This window comes from Panicum virgatum, chromosome 7N, assembly GCF_016808335.1.
Source record: "Panicum virgatum strain AP13 chromosome 7N, P.virgatum_v5, whole genome shotgun sequence".
Lineage (NCBI taxonomy): Eukaryota > Viridiplantae > Streptophyta > Magnoliopsida > Poales > Poaceae > Panicum > Panicum virgatum.
In genome coordinates, this window is record NC_053151.1 from 38,245,119 (window position 1) to 38,265,438 (window position 20,320).

At 51.2% G+C, this 20,320-nt stretch overlaps 2 protein-coding genes and 1 pseudogene across 2 annotated transcripts; all 3 read left to right on the plus strand.

Moving 5' to 3' along the window:
- Positions 1-2,393: 2,393 nt before the first annotated feature.
- LOC120682048 (arginase 1, mitochondrial-like) lies at positions 2,394-7,300 on the plus strand. The gene is made up of 6 exons (XM_039963791.1): positions 2,394-3,747; positions 5,410-5,569; positions 5,656-5,789; positions 5,977-6,186; positions 6,475-6,585; positions 6,814-7,300. Exons 1-6 carry the CDS (start codon positions 3,382-3,384, stop codon positions 7,072-7,074), a joined length of 1,242 nt encoding a protein of 413 aa, XP_039819725.1. The 5' UTR covers positions 2,394-3,381; the 3' UTR covers positions 7,075-7,300.
- Positions 7,301-7,598: 298 nt separating this feature from the next.
- LOC120681230 lies at positions 7,599-10,692 on the plus strand (annotated as a pseudogene).
- A 1,036-nt stretch (positions 10,693-11,728) lies between these two features.
- LOC120681231 (cytosolic sulfotransferase 5-like) lies at positions 11,729-19,415 on the plus strand. Its single transcript, XM_039962747.1, has 2 exons — positions 11,729-12,483; positions 19,063-19,415. Exons 1-2 carry the CDS (start codon positions 11,799-11,801, stop codon positions 19,413-19,415), a joined length of 1,038 nt encoding a protein of 345 aa, XP_039818681.1. The 5' UTR covers positions 11,729-11,798.
- The last annotated feature ends 905 nt before the right edge of the window (positions 19,416-20,320 follow it).

A 20,320-nucleotide genomic window follows, 5' to 3' on the forward strand; every position in this document is an offset into this window, starting at 1 on the left:
CGCTCACCTGCCCGTCGTACGGGGGCATTAAATGCCAACCACTCCTCCACAGCGCACAGGACAAACGGCGTCAGGCCGTCATTCCCCACAGTAGCTGTGACCGGAGTCCCGTCCGCCAACTCCGGTCACTGCTCCGCCATCCCGAACACTGTGGCAACACTATGGGAACCAGCGACGTGGTACGAGACGTGCTCGGCACAGCTCCCGTTACTATTCTGCCAACTCCTGCTGTCCGGACTCCACCTCACCGCACCTACGGCACCGGACACGTCCCCTACTCGGGAAGGAATCCGGCATCGCCACGTGTCCCCCAAGGAGGGATGCTCAGCGTTAGCAACCAGAGGCCTGGACCTCCCCCCTCGGGGGGTCCGGGACCTCCGCGTGACTCTCGGACCCCTTTGTGCATGCGCTAGCACTCCGCCCAGGGGGGTCCGGGACCGCCACGTGCCCCATTACCGATGACGCACATATATATATATACAAGACCCTGGCCTGCAGGGCCCACGGAACGCCGCCACGCCACATCTGGAAGATGGTACACCCTACAACGATGACCACGCCGCCTGCTGGGGCTGGCAGGATGCCGGCGCGATCTCCGCAAGACCAAGGACGATACCCAGGACGACTGCCACGCCCGACGCCATGCCCCACAGTGTACTTCCCACAGTACTCGACCTCTGCACCCCCGCGATTCGGGGGAAAGACGACGACTTCCACGATCCCCTGCGCATGTACACCGTCCCTCCTTGTGTTTATAAAAGGAGGAGGCGGGCTTCCTTTAAGGGGTCGCGCGATCAGACCCACTCGATAGGACGCAACACTCAGCACTACTGAGCACCCGATATTGGCACTCGCCTCAATCAACTTCTCCTCTAGCAGAGACTTGGGAGCTTCCCTCCCTCTCTCGCCTCGCTTGTACCCCCTACTACAGGCACCTCCGGTGCAAGATAATACAGTGCCCTCGCACGCCCACTTGCTGGACGTACGGCCCCGCGGCCGGAACTAGAATAAACCCGTGCATTACTGTATTACCTCTTGCATCAACATCTGGGACGAGGAAATACGCAGCATTACTAGTTGGGTCCGGATCACCGGGTCAGGACACCGACAAGTAATACTCGGAGAGGGCGACGGTGCGTCGCTCGGCTTCGTCCCACCTGCGCCATCGTTCCGCCGCTCGCTCCCTCTTCCCTATTCGATCATTCGTCCCGCCGATCGCTACCTCTTCCCCGTCCGATCCCCGGGGATCCCGCACCTCGCTCAATCTCCGCGCTCCTAGGCTCCCGCTCCCACGATCCTGCGCTCCGCACGCAATCCCCCGTCCACCTCGTGTTGCCGCCGCCTCGGACCGACGTCGTCGTCCGTGCGGCCACCGACTCCGTGACGCCATCCTCGCCACATCCACCTCACGCCGCCGGACCCAGGGTTTCCAAATCCGACCAGTCCGGTCAAACCGCCGCCCTCCGGTTGCGGTTTACTTGACCGGTTTGACCGGAAACCGGTAGAAACAGGTTGAATTCAAATCTAAATTCAAAATCGCATGTGCAACCGGTTCCGACCAGTATACCGACTGGTTTGACCGGTTTACCGGCCGGGATGACCGGTTTATCGGCCGGTATGACCGGTTTGGGAATTTTTTATTTTTTTGAATTTAAATTTGAATTTTAAATTGGGGCTGATAGACCGGTTTAGGAATTTTTCTTTTTTTGAATTCAAATTTGAATTTTGAATAACCGGCCCAAACCATAACCGGGCCGGACTGGTTTGACCGGTAACCTGTCAAACCGGACCGGTTCCACCGATTTTGTTAAGGAAAAATTGGTCTCATAGCACTGAAAGATCGCGACTTTCGTAAGATACCACCGAAAACGTGAGCCCCCGAAAAATATCACTCAATGCTGCAAATGTTACTGAAAATAGCATTCCATCACGTTTTCCGCTTCTTCTCCGTCACAAGCGTCTTCTTCCTCCGTTCCTTTGCCTTGCACTCCTCCTTCCCACACCGAGATTCCGTGCAGTCTCCCTCCCTCCCCTCGCCCTGGCCACCACCATGTCCCTCCGCTCCCTCGCCATGGCCATGGCCAACGCCGCGCTCCCGCCGGCGCACAAGCTCCGCTCCACCGTCTCCCTCCCTCTGCTCTCCTCCTCCACCCGCGCCGCTCAGTGGGCTCCAACTCCTCCGGCGCCGCCGCGGCCACTCCGCGGCCGCTCCCGCGCTCCACCAGCGGGCCGGCCGCGCCCACAGCCTCTGCCGCTAGCTGCCCGCGCACCACGGGTCGAGCGCGAGCACCACGACGTCGGCGTCCACCACGCCGTCGCGCCCCTTCATCGCGACGCCGGCGGCGCGGCCGTCCCGCACCACCACACGCTCCACCTCGCCGATGACGACCTTGGCGCCGGACCCAACGAGGACGGCCGTGGTGAAGAGGCTCGGGTGGACCTGCGCGGTGTACCTGCCGCGGACGCCGATGGGTCGACCTCGGTGCCGGACGCAGCGAGGACGGCCTTGGTGAAGAGGCCCGGGTGGACCTGCGAGCGCCGCCGGAGGCAGTGGGGAAGGCAGCGACTGCAGCGTTCTTGATGGTGGACCTGGCCATGACGGCGCCGAGGACGAGGAGGCACCCGCCGGTGGCGAGCAGGAGGCTCCGGAGGTCGTGCCGAAGCGCCCGGATGAGGTCCCAGTATGCGGCGGTTTCTGGGCCAGTGCGATTGATGGCGTCCGTGTTGAGCAGCGCGGCGACGGCAAGCAGCTGCACGGCGAGGGCGTTGCCGGGGAGCAGCGCCGCGGCGAGCGCGGCTGTGAGGGCGAGGAGCGGCTCAAAGGGGCTGGAGGACGAGCTCGGAGCTGGACGCGTCCGCCGTCCAGGGAGCTCGAGGAGGAACATGCTGCCGGCGCGGCCACGGCGGCAGGGTGGGGAAGCGGTGCCGGAGTTGCAGCCTTGGGCTGGGCCGCCACGTCGACGGGGGCCGCAGCCGGGGCGGGGCCTGGGATGGGTGGTTGCCGTGTGGCGAAGAAGAGGCAGTTGAGGTCAGAGTCAGCGAACGGAGGGTCCCCTATACGGTAGTGCGGCAGCCGGGATCTAGCTGTGCGGAGGCGCCGGGGCCGGAGGCATCGGCGGCGCCTGGCGCGGCAGGAGCTGCATCGGCGGCGGTGGCAGGTGATGGTGCCTCTGCTGCTGCTGGTCCACCTGCTGCGCGATGGCCATGAGATTGCCACTGTCCGCACACATGTACGCCATGGCGTCCCTACGCAGCACAGGCATGGTGAGGACGGCAAGGAGAAGGGAGTGCAGTTGACGACGTTAAAACGCAGCGTGACAGAATGCTATATAAGAGAACGTTCTGTCTTTTGATGATATTTTTTTTGACGGAGATCTTTCGATGGTATTTTTCGGAAACGGTGTTCTTTCGATGCTATGTACCCAATTTTCCCTTTCGTTAACCTGCTTGGACCACGCTAAGTGCGGCGGGACGAAGGGGGACTACGGGTATGTCTCCTCCGTCCTAGCGTCCTTTTTCCCACTCGCTGTTGCCCTGCCGCCATTCCCGATCGATCGAGAGGGAGTGCGTCGAAGAGGAGAGGCCCAGCCGCGGTCGGAGATGGGAGGCGCGGCTGCGGGGACCAAGTGGATCCACCACATCAAGCGCCTCAGCGCGACCAAGGTGTCGGCGGAGGTGGTGGAAATGGGGCAGAGCCGGGTCATCGACGCCTCCCTCACGCTCATCCGCGAGCGGGCAAAGCTCAAGGTCAGTGCGTGCATCCATTCGCCGGCTCACTCCCTAAAATTCCCTTCTTTTCTCAGCCTTCTCCTGATCCTACTAATAACCTACTGTTCTGTAGCCGCGCTTGTTCTTCTGAATATTCTATTCCACGCAATTATGCGATTCGAGTCGATTGGGATGCTTCTTGGGATCCCATGCTTCTTTTGTCCCGCATTTCGGCCCCATTAATGGCGATCAATCGGTAACCTTAAAAGAGAATCCGCAAAGCTTCTTTTGTCCCGCATTTCGCCCTTCTTTTCTGGTGGAGACTGAATGTCAATCAGATGTGGGGGGTGATACGGACTGGTCTTTCCCCCCTTTGTTTTTTTTTCCAAATGTGAAGGGTGATACGGACTGGTCCCCTAATCAGCAGTGCTTCTATCCCTGCCGAGTTGCATTCATTATACTAGTAGAATACAAGCTAAGTAATACAGCTGGAGTAAACAGATCTCTTGGTCAACAACAATTTCTGCTGCGGCTATTTCTTTCTTTCTAGTCATTGTTTATAGTTTCTTTCAGCTCAGGATGGGTACTGATCAGAAGGGAACATGCCCGGCGTTACACCAAAAATTGATACTGAATTGCCACTATGCTTTTGCCAGAAAGGTGCAAAAACTAATATTAGCAGAGTTAAAACCACCAAATTGTTTATTTGTTCAGTATCAGTATGAGTTAAGCACGGTCCCATGTGATTGACTGATTGCTACAGTGCAATTAGGTGTGGCCCTCATTCACAAATTGTAAATACCTGCTACTTATACTTGTAAAGTTCGAAATAATTATTCAGAGGTTATTCATGAACACCTCAACCTGAATGTTGTGCTTTCTGTGGTTTTTTACCCTTCACTATTAGTTGGGAAACTTACTTTAGACATATGCAGTTTGAGTCTTTTTAGACCTATAACACGGTTCTCTATTTGTACCATGATTAAGATAGGATAAGAAAGCTGCCATGCCATGAGAAAAGCCCAATTATTATTCACTTCAGCAGGAATCTAGCATTCTGACAGTTAAACAAGTGTTTCATTTCGAAAGCAGGCACATCTGACAGAACAGTGTAGAAAATTTCCTAGTCATAAAGTAAAATTTTACTCCTGTCTTGTTCTTGACTATATTCCTTTTGTGAATAAGTCCCAGTTCTCTTTGATAATTACATCTAATACACCTCTAAAAACAGTTAGGCTTTTTTCTTTCACCATTAGGAAAAAGAATCTGAGGCCTATTCAGACACTTGTTTTCAATTTATCTAGCTGTCCTTCAGGACATGTAACATGGTTCTTTAATAACAACATGGGTAAGATGTGGTCAAAGCTGACATGCACAGTCTCAGTACATTATTTGCTTCAGAAAGGGACCTAATACTCTGCTAGTTTAAAACTGTTCCGTTTGAAAAGGAAAGTCTCATGCGTAACGTTGCCACATCTGAACGGAGGGTGCGCAAATAGTTTATTATTCTGTACATACCATTTTTCTTCTTTTCTAAGTGCTTACTCTGTTCATGTTTGTGATTAAACCCCTATTCTCATTTATAGGTACATTTAATCAGATCAAGGAAAAAGCTTTATTCCTCAATGAACAATAAGTTAACTCTTCTTCAGAAAAAAGCTTCCTGCGCTTTTGTTGTAATGTGTACTTATACTTGTGTAGGCAGAGTTGCTGCGTGCTCTGGGTGGCGTGAAAGCTTCAGCTTCACTTTTAGGGGTTCCTCTTGGTCACAACTCATCCTTTCTACAAGGCCCTGCATTTGCTCCTCCACGCATAAGGGAGGCCATTTGGTGTGGAAGCACAAACTCTAGCACAGAAGAAGGTACGATTAATACAATTGAACATAGAGTAGCATGCATAGAATATCTGAAACATTACAATAAAAAGCATGATTTTTCTGCTAAACAGGCAAAGAATTGAATGATCCTCGGGTGCTAACTGATGTTGGTGATGTCCCCATTCAAGAGATCCGTGACTGTGGTGTCGAAGATGGTAGATTGATGCATGTAATTAGTGAGTCTGTCAAAACAGTGATAGAGGAGGTAAACATATCATCCCATGAAGATTGCTTCGTAATCTTTTTTTTTCATGATTATGCAAGATACTTACCTATTTATAGGTATCATTTAGTGGTACACTGTCTACAGTTTTATCTCAGAAACTGAAAATTGGTTCTGATACTCATTTTTGGGTTCACATATTTATTCAGAGTGGCACATTGTTGTGTAGGAGCCTCTTCGACCATTGGTGTTAGGAGGCGATCACTCAATATCCTATCCAGTGGTTAGAGCTGTGTCTGAAAAGCTTGGTGGACCTGTTGACATTCTTCATCTTGACGCACATCCAGATATCTATGATTGTTTCGAAGGAAACACTTATTCACATGCCTCTTCATTTGCCAGAATAATGGAAGGTGGTTATGCCAGGAGACTTCTACAGGTAATTGTGTTATTTCATCTCTGTATTCCGAGTTTGAGTAAAATATCAGTACCAAATCCAATATCCATCAATTTTGTATTAGGCCAAGGGCTATATGGTTTCAACAATGCCTGACTGGATGTCACTAAGCTTTTACTATGCTACAACTGCAATAAGTTTTCTTTCCTTGATTGAGTAGGCTTGAGATTTTGATGCCTTTGATTTGCAAGCTGCTCTCCTGTCACCAGCATGAATACCAATTTGTTATCATGTTTCTGTTGCCCCTATTATGAACCCAATGTGTTTCAGGTTGGATTAAGATCGATTACGAAAGAAGGACGTGACCAAGGGAAGAGATTTGGTGTGGAACAGTATGAGATGCGGACCTTCTCAAAGGACCGCGAGAAGCTTGAGAATCTGGTAACATAACAATAACGTTAATGTGTGTTTTTCTTGCTTTATTATCGTGTCAGTTTTCAAGGGATTCCAGTTTAAATTGTCAGCTTCAGTTGATATACTCCATTAACAATTCTTTGCTGCATATCTTAATTTTAAAATGAATTGTGCTAGCCTAGGTGGTCCTTGAATTTCTGTAATTTGCTGATCATCAGTGACCCAAACCCGTTTCAATGTTTTCTTTCCCTGCAGAAACTTGGGGAAGGCGTAAAAGGAGTGTATATCTCAGTTGATGTGGACTGCCTTGACCCGGCGTTTGCTCCTGGTGTCTCCCACATTGAGCCCGGGGGTCTCTCATTTCGCGACGTGCTCAACATCCTCCAGAATCTGCAGGGCGATGTTGTTGGCGCTGATGTGGTGGAGTTCAACCCGCAGCGCGACACAGTGGATGGGATGACAGCTATGGTTGCCGCGAAGCTGGTCCGGGAGCTCACTGCTAAAATCTCCAAGTGAACCAATGACTTTTTTTTTTGAATAAAAGTGAACCAATGACTGAAAGTGGATTGTGCTAGCTATCGGTTTTCGCTACTGTGGATGAGCCATGGAGGATTTGACATGTGACATGTGACAAGGATATGTTAATTAGGTTGCATGTAATACGGGAAAGCTTCCCCCATCTAAAAAAATAATTTAAAAGTTCTCTCAATGTAGCATGGGCTAGATTCTTGGTGGTGTGCTATATACTAGACCAGATGCTCTATTAGTCAGTAATTTTTTTAATATTTGGATTGATTAGGCAGCGAGGAATACTAAACCATATGATTATTAACAAATCTTCGAGGAGGAGGAAACATAAGTCCAATACGCGTTATGGAAGACTAGGGATTGCTAATCCGCCCACCATTTGTTAATATCTTATATACTTTTTCTTCAAAAAAAAAAGAATCTGGTATATTTTGGACAAAAATAAATCCACAAAATGTGAGCACTGAAGTACCGGTAGTAGTGAGGAAGGAGAAGATCTCACGAGCTCAGCTATGGGCACCACCGCCGGGAGCCTCCGTGGACCGTGCTTTTCATCTCGATCGCTGATATGTTTGTTCATGAAATTTTTTTCACGCAGCAACGCATGGCCATTCTTCTAGTCTCTATCTCTACTCCTCAAAATTGTCTAAGCGGGACGCTGCCGTGCGTCGTCCGTCGCGGGGTGCGATCTCTTCGCCCTTGGTTTGGTTCAACCTCGAGCAGTCACAGATGACTCGAGGAGCGATCCGAGCCGCTCTCGCACCTCCCCCGACCCATCCGCCCGCCCTCTTTTTGCGACACCCTCCGCCGCGCTGCTGCCAACCCGCGCCGCCCCCCTCACCCGCGCACCCCCCCCCCCCCCCTCCCTCCTCCGCCGCGCCACCGGATCTCCGCTCGCCGATCGTGGCCTCGCCCTCGCCCAGCGCCGCCGCTCGCCGAAGCGTGCAACTCTGCCTCCCCGACGCGCGCGGGTCGCCGGATCTTCGCGTGAGATCGACGGCTCACCTCGCCGCTGCCCTGCTGTCTATGCGCCGTACCCTCGCCCCCGGCCCCCTACTTCACCGCCGTCGCCGTCGCCGTCGCTGCCGCCTACCCCCGCGTCGTACGTCGCCGCTCCGTCCCCGGCCGCCGGTCCGCGCCGTTCTCGCCGTGCCGCCACTCTGTCCCTGACGGATCCGCGCCGGTCCGGCCGCCGATACGAATCCCCGGCGCTCCTCGGCGCCCTCCTCGCCCGACCACCGCGCCGTCCCGACTGCCGATCCGTGCTGCTCCGCGGGTCCGCCGGGTCGGTCGCCTCCCACGGCAGCAGGCTGGCCTTCGTCGTGCTGCGCCAGGGCATGGACACGGTGCAGTGCGTGGTCCACGCCGGCGGAGACGACAGCCCCGGCGTCAGCCCAGGGATGGTGCGCTTCGCCGCCTCCCTCGCCGCGGAGTCGTTCGTCTACGTCGAGGGCGTCGTCGCCACGCCCCGCGCCCCCGTGCTCCGGGACACCGCTCGGCATGTCGAGGTCCGCGTCAGGACGATCCGCTGCGTCGCCAGGCCGGGTAGCCCGGGCCTCCCGTTCAACCAGCCTCGACGACGCGACGGCGGCAGCGGAGGCGGTGGAGCTCGAGGGCCATGGAGCCGGAAGACCCCGCGTGGACCAGGACACCCGCCTCAACTACAGGGCGCTCGAACTGCGAACGCCCGCGAACCAGGCGATAATCCGGATCCTGTGCCAAGTTGAGAACGTGAGTAATGAACGAACTCTAATTTGACGATACTTTTTTCTGCTGATTCTGATCAAATTTGTTACTGCTAACGAACCTGCTTATGCATCTTTCATCAGTCACCATTCACCTCATATGATCTGTAGTTCATCGAGCACTTTGCACTTGAACTGTAAAACTAAAACCGAGCCTGCTGAACCTTTTGCAGCTTATAAGAACCGCTGCCTCCGGTGTATGCACATGATCTTACTCCAACCTTTTGCATCTTATCAGCTTCTGTTTTCTGTTGCAGGAGAGTTTAGTTTATGTTGAGTCATGCTGCTTGTTTGCTATGCTGATATCAAGTGCAGTTTTCCAACCATGCCTACACAATTAGGAACGTCTAGGCTCTACTTCTGTTTTGTTACAATGCTTACCTAATAAACATCACTTAATTCTGGTGAAATGGTTGTACATTCTAATTTCAGATACTATCATGATTTATTTGGCAAAGAATACTGGGTTTGTGGTACTCAATTCCCGACTATGCCCACATATCTCCATAGTGGCAAGATCTTGTTTTTAGGTTTTTTGTTGCCAACCCAGCCACCATGAGTAGCTTATGTAATTTTGGACCATTAGCTTATGCACATTGTCTCCTTTGAGCTAAACACTGAAATTGAATATGCAGAGGATCGACATCACGGAGATAAGAAATCATCCTTGTTTCAGGGAGAACCACCCAGCTGACCTAATGGAGCAATGGACGACAACAGTGTGTGACCGGTATGAGGAGCCATGGATGAGATATGCATATTTTATACTGGCTGAGCCGATCACACTAGCAAACATATCTTTTTATACATAGAAATATTTTTATTCAGTTTATTTTAGTATCATCAAGCATCTCTCAACTATGTGATTGTTTCATCAGATTCACTTGTTTGTTTTTTAGGAATCATTTGATTCAAAATTCACTTTTTTTTACTGACAAAGATGAAGACTGAACACAGGCAAGAAATATATATGTGTCCATCTTCTGATACTGATTAAGAGTAACACAAGTATACTTTATCAGATATATATTTATACATCATCAGTTTATATACTGATGATTACTGAACACAGACAAGGGACAACTTTGTGAAAGAGCGAGCATCAACAAAGTCCATAGTTTGCAAAACTTTTATGAATAGTTTAGAGTTGATCTGATGCACTCCTTGAAGGGTTCTCTGAACTGATGCACTTGTTTTTCTAGATTCGAATCTGGGAACTTGCCTGTGTGAGTATGGCGCATCAGATCCGGGATAACTTCTACCATTTGTTTGTGCTGATTCATTAATTTTTCTAGGACTTGGTAACTATCATTTCTTTTCTGCTTAGGGATGATGCATCTGGTTTCCATTTATATCATATAAACTAAACTTCTTTCTAATTCAAATGGAATGTACTGACCTTCAAGAGTATTGCAAGCAAATTGGTGGAACAGAGGCATGATGGGAGAATCTGATGGGACGGTCTAGAGTTGTTCATGCGCCTGTGGTTGGACGAGCTAAATGCACTACCCAGGTTTGGGAGGTCTTGATGAAACCTTTCTAATTGCATTGAGTGAGCTGAGTGTTTTATATTCTTTTAGTGTCTGACTGGGAGTGAAACATTTTTAGAGCCCACCTAAATGGAGATCAAACGACTATCCAACTATATTGGGTAACATTTTATTTTGCAATAGAGATTTTATTACTGGTTTCGACATCTTTATTACATCACATCAACGACTTGTTTGTAACTAAGGTGTATGTTATGTCTGAGAGAATTGACTTCTACTTTCTGTATAATATGTTTTGTTGTTTGGTTTGTGCTTGTTGCTTCTATCTTTTAAATTGAGATTCACTGTAATATGCAGTTCCAGTGCTATTTTTTTTTAAAAAGCAAATATAGTAGCATTTTATTGCGTAGTTTCTTCTTCTTCTTCTTCTTTTTTTGCATATGCTCATTCCCTTCTCTTCCCTTGGATACACGTCCGTCGGGCCGAGGACGGCGCCTGACGGCAGGAGCACGCGCATGGCACGTGCTCTGGTTTCGCCGTGTGCCAAGGTAGCAGCACACGGCGAAACTTGGTGTTTGCCGTGTGCCCGGTCCTCGCAAACGGTGAACATCGCAGTTTGCCGAGTGTTCTTTGTTTCCCGTGTGTTTTTGTGGAGACACACGGCAAATAGCTGGTTTGCCGTGTGCCCGATATATTGCACACGGCAAACATTCGGGCACACGGCGAATTGCTGTTTTCCGGTAGTGACGGTTGCGGTTCTGTTCTTTTTGTTAAAAGATGCATAAATTAAGAAGTTGGTATGTATAGTCAACGATTCTTTTCTTACACTTCATTTCATCATGTGATCTCAAAACATGTTTTTTCATACTCCCACTGTTGCATTAGAAATTACATGTTTTTTCATGCTCATGCTCCATATATCGCTTTAAAAAAATTCAGCCCCCCTAGCAACGCACGGGTATACACTTAGTAATCTTTAAATTTAATTATGTACGTGCGTCTATGCTAGTATAAAACAAAAGAAAGAAAAACACACAACTCCATGTTCTTTTTAAAATGAGTAGCTAAATAATCTTTCATAGACGCATCTTTCTAATAGCGTTGCAAAGTGATGCTTTGTATGCTTGTAATAATCTTTAATCTGTCATAGATGCATCTTTTATTATCGGAGTCGCTCCATCTTCTTAAGTTTATCTCTTTAGTGTGGGTCATAACGCATGTTCTTAACCTTATCTCTTTGGTGCGAGTCATGACGACCGATTTGAGGGATACTTCAGCTAATCTTTCTATAATATATAGAGGTCATAAAGAAGCGCTAGTTGCATCTTCACTTACGTGCACGCCATGTGCATCATATAGCGCTAGCGGCCGTGGAGTTCGTTGACTTCATCCCATATGTGATAACTACAGATCAAGATGATGCTGTTCTGCTAAGCGTTCCCGTGCCCAAAGCCACCATCTGCGAAGCCGCGAGGCTATGTCTCCCTCTACGCAAACTTCTCCCTTGCAGGCCGAGCAAGACGCCTGTGCAGAAGCGGAAACCAACCCAGAACTCTACCAGCATTTCGCCAACCTGGTCTCCTCCTTGCCGAGCTCGGAAGGCTTGTCCCACAACCAATTCTACCGCCATGACCAAGGTTGGCACACCGGCCTGGTGGTTATGGTCGGCGCCATGGTCGCCGACGCGTGCTTCACCGCGCGGCCATCAGACATCGTCGTCGCCACCCTGCCCAAGTCCGGCACCACGTGGATCAAATCGCTTCTCTACGCCACCGTGCACCGGAGAGAGCACCACCCCGCCGCCGCCGACCACCCTTTAACCTCACTCGGCCCCCACGGGTGCATCAAGTTCTTCGAGTACCAGATCTACACGAGGAACAAGGTTCCGGACCTCGACAAGCTCCCGGACCCAAGGCTCTTCTCGACGCACGTCCCGTCCGTGTCGCTGCCGAGGACCATCGCCACATCGGGAAGCAAGATCGTGTACGTGTGCCGCGACCCCAAGGACCACCTGATCTCGCAGTGGGACTTCGCGAAAAAGTTCAGGGTCATGAACCAGCTCGAGCCCTTCTCGGTGGAGGCCGCCGCCGAGCTGTTCTGCCGCGGCTTGTCGCCGTTCGGGCCATACTGGGACCACGTGCTCGGGTACTGGCGGGCGCACCTGGCGCCCCCCAGCAAGTGCTCTTTGTTATCTTGTAATCCTGTCAAAGCATGTTTACCGTTGCTAGTTGCACTAGGTAGTTGCATATTTCTGTTAGGAGCGTAGATATCGCGGGTGAACTGGAGATGTGCACAGATTACGCCGTGACCGCTCGCCAAGAACTGGTCTCGCCACGATGCCGTTTGCCGTGCATGTCGCGCGGGCGATCCGGAAGATAAGGATGCACCGCGCAGCGACCGCGTCGTAGCAGAGACGGAGAGCCTCAGAGCTTGTGTATCACTTCTTGCATACATAAAGGAATTGGCAACGATCGGGGAAGCTGCGCCCAACTGCAATAGAACACCGAGTCCATCTGTGTCCGTGGTCACCACGTATCTAGTGTCCATTCGTGTGTGTTGTGTGCCACTACTCGCGTGCGTTCGGAGGGAGAGAGAGGAGAGTTCGCCGGAGCTGATCAAGGTCGCGGTGGTCACTGCCGGACCCAACAACTAGCATCAGAGCCAAGGTGGATCCATTCTACTCCGGCTCCGTCAGCCCACTGTCGTCGCCGGCGTTGAAGAAGCAGAAGGTGTTCGAGCGCCGGGCGACAAAGAAGAAGATGGGTGAAGGGTCGAGCAGTTCCTCTGGCGGCGTCAAGGAGAGTTCACTCATGCGGTCCATGCTATCGCGCTCCAATTACACGGAGTGGGCGATGCTCATGCAGTGCAACTATGAAGCCATGGAGATCTGGGATGCTATCGAGCCCGGCGGCGCAATCGTGAAGCGCGCGCAGGATCGACAAGCCATGAGCGCACTGCTGCGTTATGTGCCCAAGGACTTGTGGCAAACGCTGGGCGGCAAGAAATCCGTCAAGGAGGCGGGGGAGGCCGTGAAGACGATGCGGGTTGGTGCAGATCGCGTGAAGGACGTCAACGCCCAGAAACTCTCGAAGGAGTTCGAGAATCTTCAGTTCAAGGAGGGCGAGACGGTCGACGACTTCGGCATGCGCATCACCAACCTCATCGCCGACCTGAAGATGCTCGGAGAGACGATCGACGACGTGAAGGTTGTCAAGAAGTTCCTGTGAGTCATCCCACCGCGCTTCACCAGCGTGGTGGTGTCCATCGAGATGTTCTGCGACCTCAAGAAGCTCATGATTGAAGAGCTGATCGGGTGGCTGCTTGCAGCGAAGGAATGTTTCGACGAGCGATCTGGCGACAAGGTTGATCAGATCACCGACAAGGCTGGTCGGCTTCTTCTCGCTGAAGAAGATTGGCTCGAGAAGCACAAGCACAAGTTCCACTCCGGGAACAAGCCTGGAGGGAGCAGCACCGGTGGTGGATCCTCAAAGGGCAAGGCGCTGGCACGCTCTGACGGCGGTGCCTCGGCTCCGATCAAGTTGACCTCCGAGGGGATGCCAAGGAGGAAAGGTCGGTGCCGCAATTGTGGCATTTATGGCCACTGGGCGCAGGACTGCAATAGACCAAAGAAGGAGAAGAAGGAGGCGGCGAACGTGGCTGTCGCAGATGCTGATCAGCCAGCACTGTTCATGGCGACAGCAAGCGGCATAATGCGTGAATCAAGGGAGAGTGCATCTCTCTGAGAAGAAAGTGGTGCCGGTGGTGTGCGACGAAGACACGTGGGTGCTGGACACCGGAGCCAGCAACCACATGACGGGAAGCCGATCAGTGCTCTCATGCCTGGACGACGGCGTGCGGGGTACAACCAGTTTTGGTGATGGCTCCTGCGTCGAGATATGCAGCATCGGCTCAGTGGTGATCGAGGGTCGCCATAATGAACATAAGGTACTCTCTGAAGTCTATTACATCCCTAAATTGAAGAGCAATATTGTGAGTTTGGGTCAGCTCGAGGAGGGGGGTTGTGATATTAGACTGAAGAATGGCCGGCTTACTGTTCTTGATCATGAAAATACTCTGCTGATAAGTGCACCTCGTACTAGCAACCGACTGTACACCATAAAATTTGGAGTAGTGCCACCTGTTTGTTTGCTAGCAAAGATGTCTGATGCAGCCTGGCTTTGGCATGCCCGGTATGGCCACTTAAACTTCAGAGCCTTGCGCCAGCTTGGTCTGAATGGGATGGTCAGTGGCATACTGGTAGTAGATCGTGTGGAGCAGGTATGTGATGGCTGCACCCTGGGCAAGCAGCATAAAAAGCCTTTTCCACAAGTGTCAAATTTCAGAGCTGAAAAGGGACTAGAACTAGTCCATGCTGATATGTGTGGCCAAGTTACACCACCTACATTGGGTGGGTGTTCCTATTTTCTGTTGGTTGTGGATGATTTCAGCAGGTATATGTGGGTGGAAATGCTTAAAAGCAAAGATCAAGCATTGTCCTTTCTGAAGAAGATCAAGGAAAGAGCTGAGGTAGATCATGGTGGCAAGATGAAGGCATTGAGAACTGACAGGTGGAGAATTCAATTCTCATCTGTTCACAGTGTTCTGCAAATGAGACAGGCATCAAGCACTATACAACCACTCCCTACTCCTCTCAACAGAATGGAGTGGTTGAGCATCGAAATCAAACTATGATTGAGATGGCTCAGTGCATGATGAAGAGCATGGCTGTACCACCTGAATTTTGGGGAGAGACTGTGGCAACTGCTGTATATGTGCTGAACCGGGCTCCTTCAAAGAGTCTGGAGAACAAGACACCTTTCGAGGCATGGCATGAGAAGAAACCCAGGGTGGACCATCTGAGAACCTTTGGGTGCACTGCTCATGTGAAAATTGTAGGTCCTGGTGTGAACAAGCTCTCTGACAGATCGGAGCTTATGGTGTTTTTGGGATATGAGCCTAGAACCAAGGGTTACCGGCTGTATGATCCAGAAAAGAAGAAGTTAACGATCAGTAGAGATGTTGTGTTCGAGGAGGATCGAGCCTGGAAGTGGAGCAGTGACAAGGATAGCACAGCAGAGACTGAAACTTTCATTGTAGAGCATTTTCAGTCTACTGTAGCTGGATCGACAATAGCACAAGATGAAGAAAACACTGCAATTCATAGTGTGAGCAGTGGAGATTCTGGAGGGCAAACACCTCAGCAGCATCCTGGAAGTCCCTCATCGATTGTAGGACCTGCTGGATCACCAGTAGGGTCACCAAGTGCAGGGCAGCCGAGCACACCACAGAACAGTTCAGGCTCTGGTTCTGAAGAAGGACCTCACAGGTACAGATCTCTGGTTGATCTTTATGACAACACTGATGAAGTCCAGAATTTCGAGTATAGTGGGTTCTGTCTACTAGCTGCTGATGAACCTACGAATGTGGAACAAGCTCTGAATGAGGGATGTTGGAGGGAAGCAATGCACTCAGAACTGCAAAGCAATCCATGAGAACAAGACATGGGTAATGACTGATCTGCCAAAAGGGCATAAAGCAATTGGCCTCGAATGGGTGTTTAAAGTGAAAAGAGATCCTGCCGGTGATATTGTGAAACACAAGGCAAGATTAGTGGTGAAAGGATATGCACAAACTCAGGGGATTTTGAGGAAGTATTTGCTCCAGTTGCAAGAATGGAGACAATCAGACTTCTCTTGGCCCTAGCTGCACATGGTCAGTGGAAAGTTCACCACATGGATGTAAAGTCTGCATTTCTCAATGGAGATTTGCTGGAGGAAGTATATGTGCAACAACCACTTGGTTTTGGTGATCCTAAACACAATGGTAAAGTTTTGGAACTAAAGAAAGCATTGTATGGCCTGAAACAGGCACCCAGAGCTTGGTACACCCGACTTGATGCAGAATTAATTGGACTTGGTTTCCAAAGAAGTGATGTTGATGTTGGAAATATGCCCTAGAGGCAATCATATTTCTTTGTATTTATGGTTAATAAAGTGTACCTTGAATATTTATGGATGACAACTTATATTGATTAATGCTTATGTGAAGTATTTGTGAAACTCTATACTTGTATGAATATTCTAAAATGTTCCTAGTCGGAGTTCATGTGAGGACACACATGAATATTAGACTAGCACATGTATTAGTTGATTGACTACGTTTCACAAGTCATGGATATGGAGATATCAAACTAATAATGTGGGCTCATATGAGACATGAGACTGAACTGACCCAATACGAGATGACTTCTCATTACACAATATGTACGCTGTGTCCTAAGATCTGAGATCGTCGTATGTACTCAAGATGTGAACCGACTTACTTAGGAGCCATCAAACGCTGCACCAAAATAGGGTAGTCATAAAGGTGGCTTTCGGGTCTGTCAAGAAGCATGCTGTGAGACATAGTCGGTCAAGATGTGATTTGCCCCTCTCTACAAGAGAGATATCTCTGGGCCCCTCGAGTGATTCGGATCACAAAATACATGGCCATGCTGGGGTTAGGAGTTAACCAAGGATTCCGAATCACATGATCGAGAAAGAGTGGTCGGCTTTAAGCTAGACCAAATATCGTGAGGCAAAGGGAACAACATGTATATGATATTGTGGCGGCTCGTCTGATATGATCTTTGTGTGCGTATAGGAGTTGACATGTCTTGCTAGAGGCCACTGTCTACTATTGGGTTGAGTAAGAGTACTCGGGCCATGTCTATTCGCATGTGAGCCCATAGAGTCACACACTTAAGGAAAAGAAGCCTGATAAGGATGAGATCCGAATTAGACTGGGATTAAATGCACTAATGGGCCTTTTAGGCCCAAAAGGGGGCACCCAAGGTGGGGCCCAAGGCATCCCACCTAAGGGGCTATATAAACAGAGGAGGGGGCGCCTAAAAACTCTAACCCTGGACGCCACTACGTTACCGTGAACAGTACTTCGGCGCTACAGTACCGTGCTGCAGTATCCACGGGTGAATAGTGCCACCCCTCTTGTGCACCAAGCCCGAGGTCGCCTTCGCGGACCTAGCAGTCCGGATCGTGACGCTTCATCCCGTACGTGTGGATACCTTGGAGGTACCGCATCTGCTGCACAAGGACGAGCCGCACGTGAGGAGGTTCACGCAACTGCCCTACCGGCTTCCATCTGCACTACACCGACGCGCTACAGAAGTTCCGCAACCGCGCATCTAGTGGTAATCCCGTGATCTATAACTGCAGTAATCCTGGTTTATGCGGTAGAAAACTTTTGTTTTTGCTACCCCATATTCCTGCAGTTGAACATGCTGTTTACAGAAGGGTAGAAGGATCATCCTTTCTGCTGGTTGGTGTCTATGTGGATGACCTTATTGTCTGTGGACCAGACAGCCAGAAGACCACTGAATTCAAGGAACAAATGAAGAAGTTGTTCAGTATGAGTGATTTGGGGCTGCTAAGCTACTACTTGGGCATGGAGGTGAAGCAAAAGCCTGGTGAGATCACTTTGAGTCAGAGGGCTTATGCCTCCAAGATAGTGGAGCTGTGTGGGATGAAAGGTTGCAATCCAACCGATACACCAATGGAGCAGCGTGTAAAACTGATGAAAGGCTCCAAGGGAGAAGTTGATGTCACCATGTATAGAAGCATTATTGGGAGTTTAATATACTTGGTGAACACAAGGCCAGACATAGCTTATGCTGTGGGACTGGTCAGCAGGTTCATGGAGGGACCAACAAAAGAACACTGGTCAGCTGTGAAAAGGATTGTGAGGTATATCTCTGGTACACTCAACTATGGCTGCAAGTACATCTCAGGGAAGAAAGAAGAACTGCAACTATTGGGGTTCTCTGACAGTGACCATGGTGGTGACATGGTGAACCGCAGAAGCACCATTGGCTTGGTGTTCTTCCTGGGTCAGAACCTGGTGCATGGAACTCTCGCAAGCAAAGGTCAGTAGCTCTGTCATCCTGTGAATCTGAATACATGGCTGCAGCAGATGGCGCTTGTCAAGGTGTTTGGCTTAGCAGACTACTCGCTGATCTGACTGGAAGTAAGGTTCAGAAGTTCAGACTGTTGATTAACAACAAGTCAACAATTGAATTAAGCAAGAATCCGGTGTTTCACGAGAAGAGTAAACACATTGACACTCGCTATCATTTTATTCGTGAATGTGTCAGCAATGGAGAGGTGGATGTTGAACATGTGAGCACTGAACATCAGTTGGCTGATATTTTGACGAAGGCGTTGCCCAGGGTCAGATTCATCGAGCTGCGAGGGAGGATCGGCGTCATCAATGTTCGACAGGATTAAGGGGGTGATTTGTTATCTTGTAATCATGTCAAAGCATGTTTACCGTTGCTAGTTGCACTAGGTAGTTGCATATTTCTGTTAGGAGCGTAGATATCGCGGGTGAACTGGAGATGTGCGCAGATCACGCCGTGACCCCTCCCCAAGAACTGGTCTCGCCACGATGCCGTTTGCCGTGCATGTCGCGCAGGCGATGCGGAAGATAAGGATGCACCGCGCAGCGACCGCGTCATGGCAGAGACGGAGAGCCTTAGAGCTCGTGTATCACTTCTTGCATACATAAAGGAATTGGCAACGATCGGGGAAGCTGCGCCCAACTGCAGTAGAACACCGAGTCCATCTGTGTCTATGGTCACCACGTATCCAGTGTCCATTCGTGTGTGTGTGTGTGTGTGCCACTACTCGCGTGCGTTCGGAGGGAGAGAGAGAGGAGAGTTTGCCGGAGCTGATCAAGGTCGCGGTGGTCACCGCCGGACCCAACACTCTTCTTCAGGTACGAGGAGATGCACAAGGACCCGGCGGCGCATGTCCGGAGGCTGGCTGAGTTTGTGGGCCACCCGTTCGGCACTGGGGAGGAGGAGGACGCCGCGGTGGACGCCATTGTGAGGCTGTGCTCTTTTGAGCACATGAGCGGGCTGGAGGTGACCAAGACCGGCAAGACTGATTTGGTCGTCGGCGCGGTTGAGAACAGCTCATTCTTCCAGCGTGGCGTGGTGGGGGATTGGGCAAACCATCTCTCGCCGGAGACAGCGCGCCACATCGATGCTATTACCGCGGCTAAGTTCATGCGTTCCGGACTTCCGGTCTTGTCTTAGCGTCTAAGAGCGTCTGCAGTGTAGTCGAGGCTTAAAATGTCATTTCACTGACGAGGCTTCGAAACATTTTACGCTGCAGTGTGCAGGCATCAATGCTGAAAGGGCTGTGGGGCCAATGTCGAAGTAAAAAAAATAAACTGGGCCCAACCACCTCTTCGGCCACCGCTTCATTCGCGTGGTGAGCCCAACGACCATGTAATTGTATAATCTTATTTTATTGACTGGAAAGAGTGAACATCGGTGATATAGTTAGCCAATGGGCCGGCACGGCACGGCCCGGGCACGACTCGGCCCGGCCTGATTAGGCCCGGCCCTATTGGCCCGATTATTTATCCGTGCCGGGCCGGCCTGACCCACATGCCGAGGCACTGTGCACGAGCACGGCATGAGACCAATTTGGCATGCTGGGCCGGCACGACCGGCCCATTTGGCCCGTTAAGCGCTGCAGCCTCCTGCTGTCGAGCGCCCGACGGCCCGAGGCCCCGAGCCACCGCGCGGAGGAGTAGTCGGGCGCCGGCCGTGCCACTGCGCGCCGGAAGCTGGCGGGCAGCGCTGGAAGCGAGGAGATCGCGGCGGCGCCAGAAGCGGCGTGGAGCACCGGCCGCGGTGGGGGGAGAGAAGGTGGCGCGGCGGGCTGGCGGCGACCGCGGCCTGGAGGAGGAGACAACGTCGGCGGCCGCGCGGAGAGAAGGGGTCACCGCTAGTCGGGTGCGGGGAGAGGAGGTGTCGCGGCGGCGACGGTGGCGGGCGACGTCCACGGCCTGGACCAATTGACCATCTAATCGGGCCGGGCTAGCCAGCCCACGTGCCTGAGGCGCGGCTCAGGCACGTCACGACGCCCATGCCAGGCCGGCCCGGCCCGGGCCTGTTTTACTTCGTGCGGGGTCGGGCCTTGTACCGGGCCG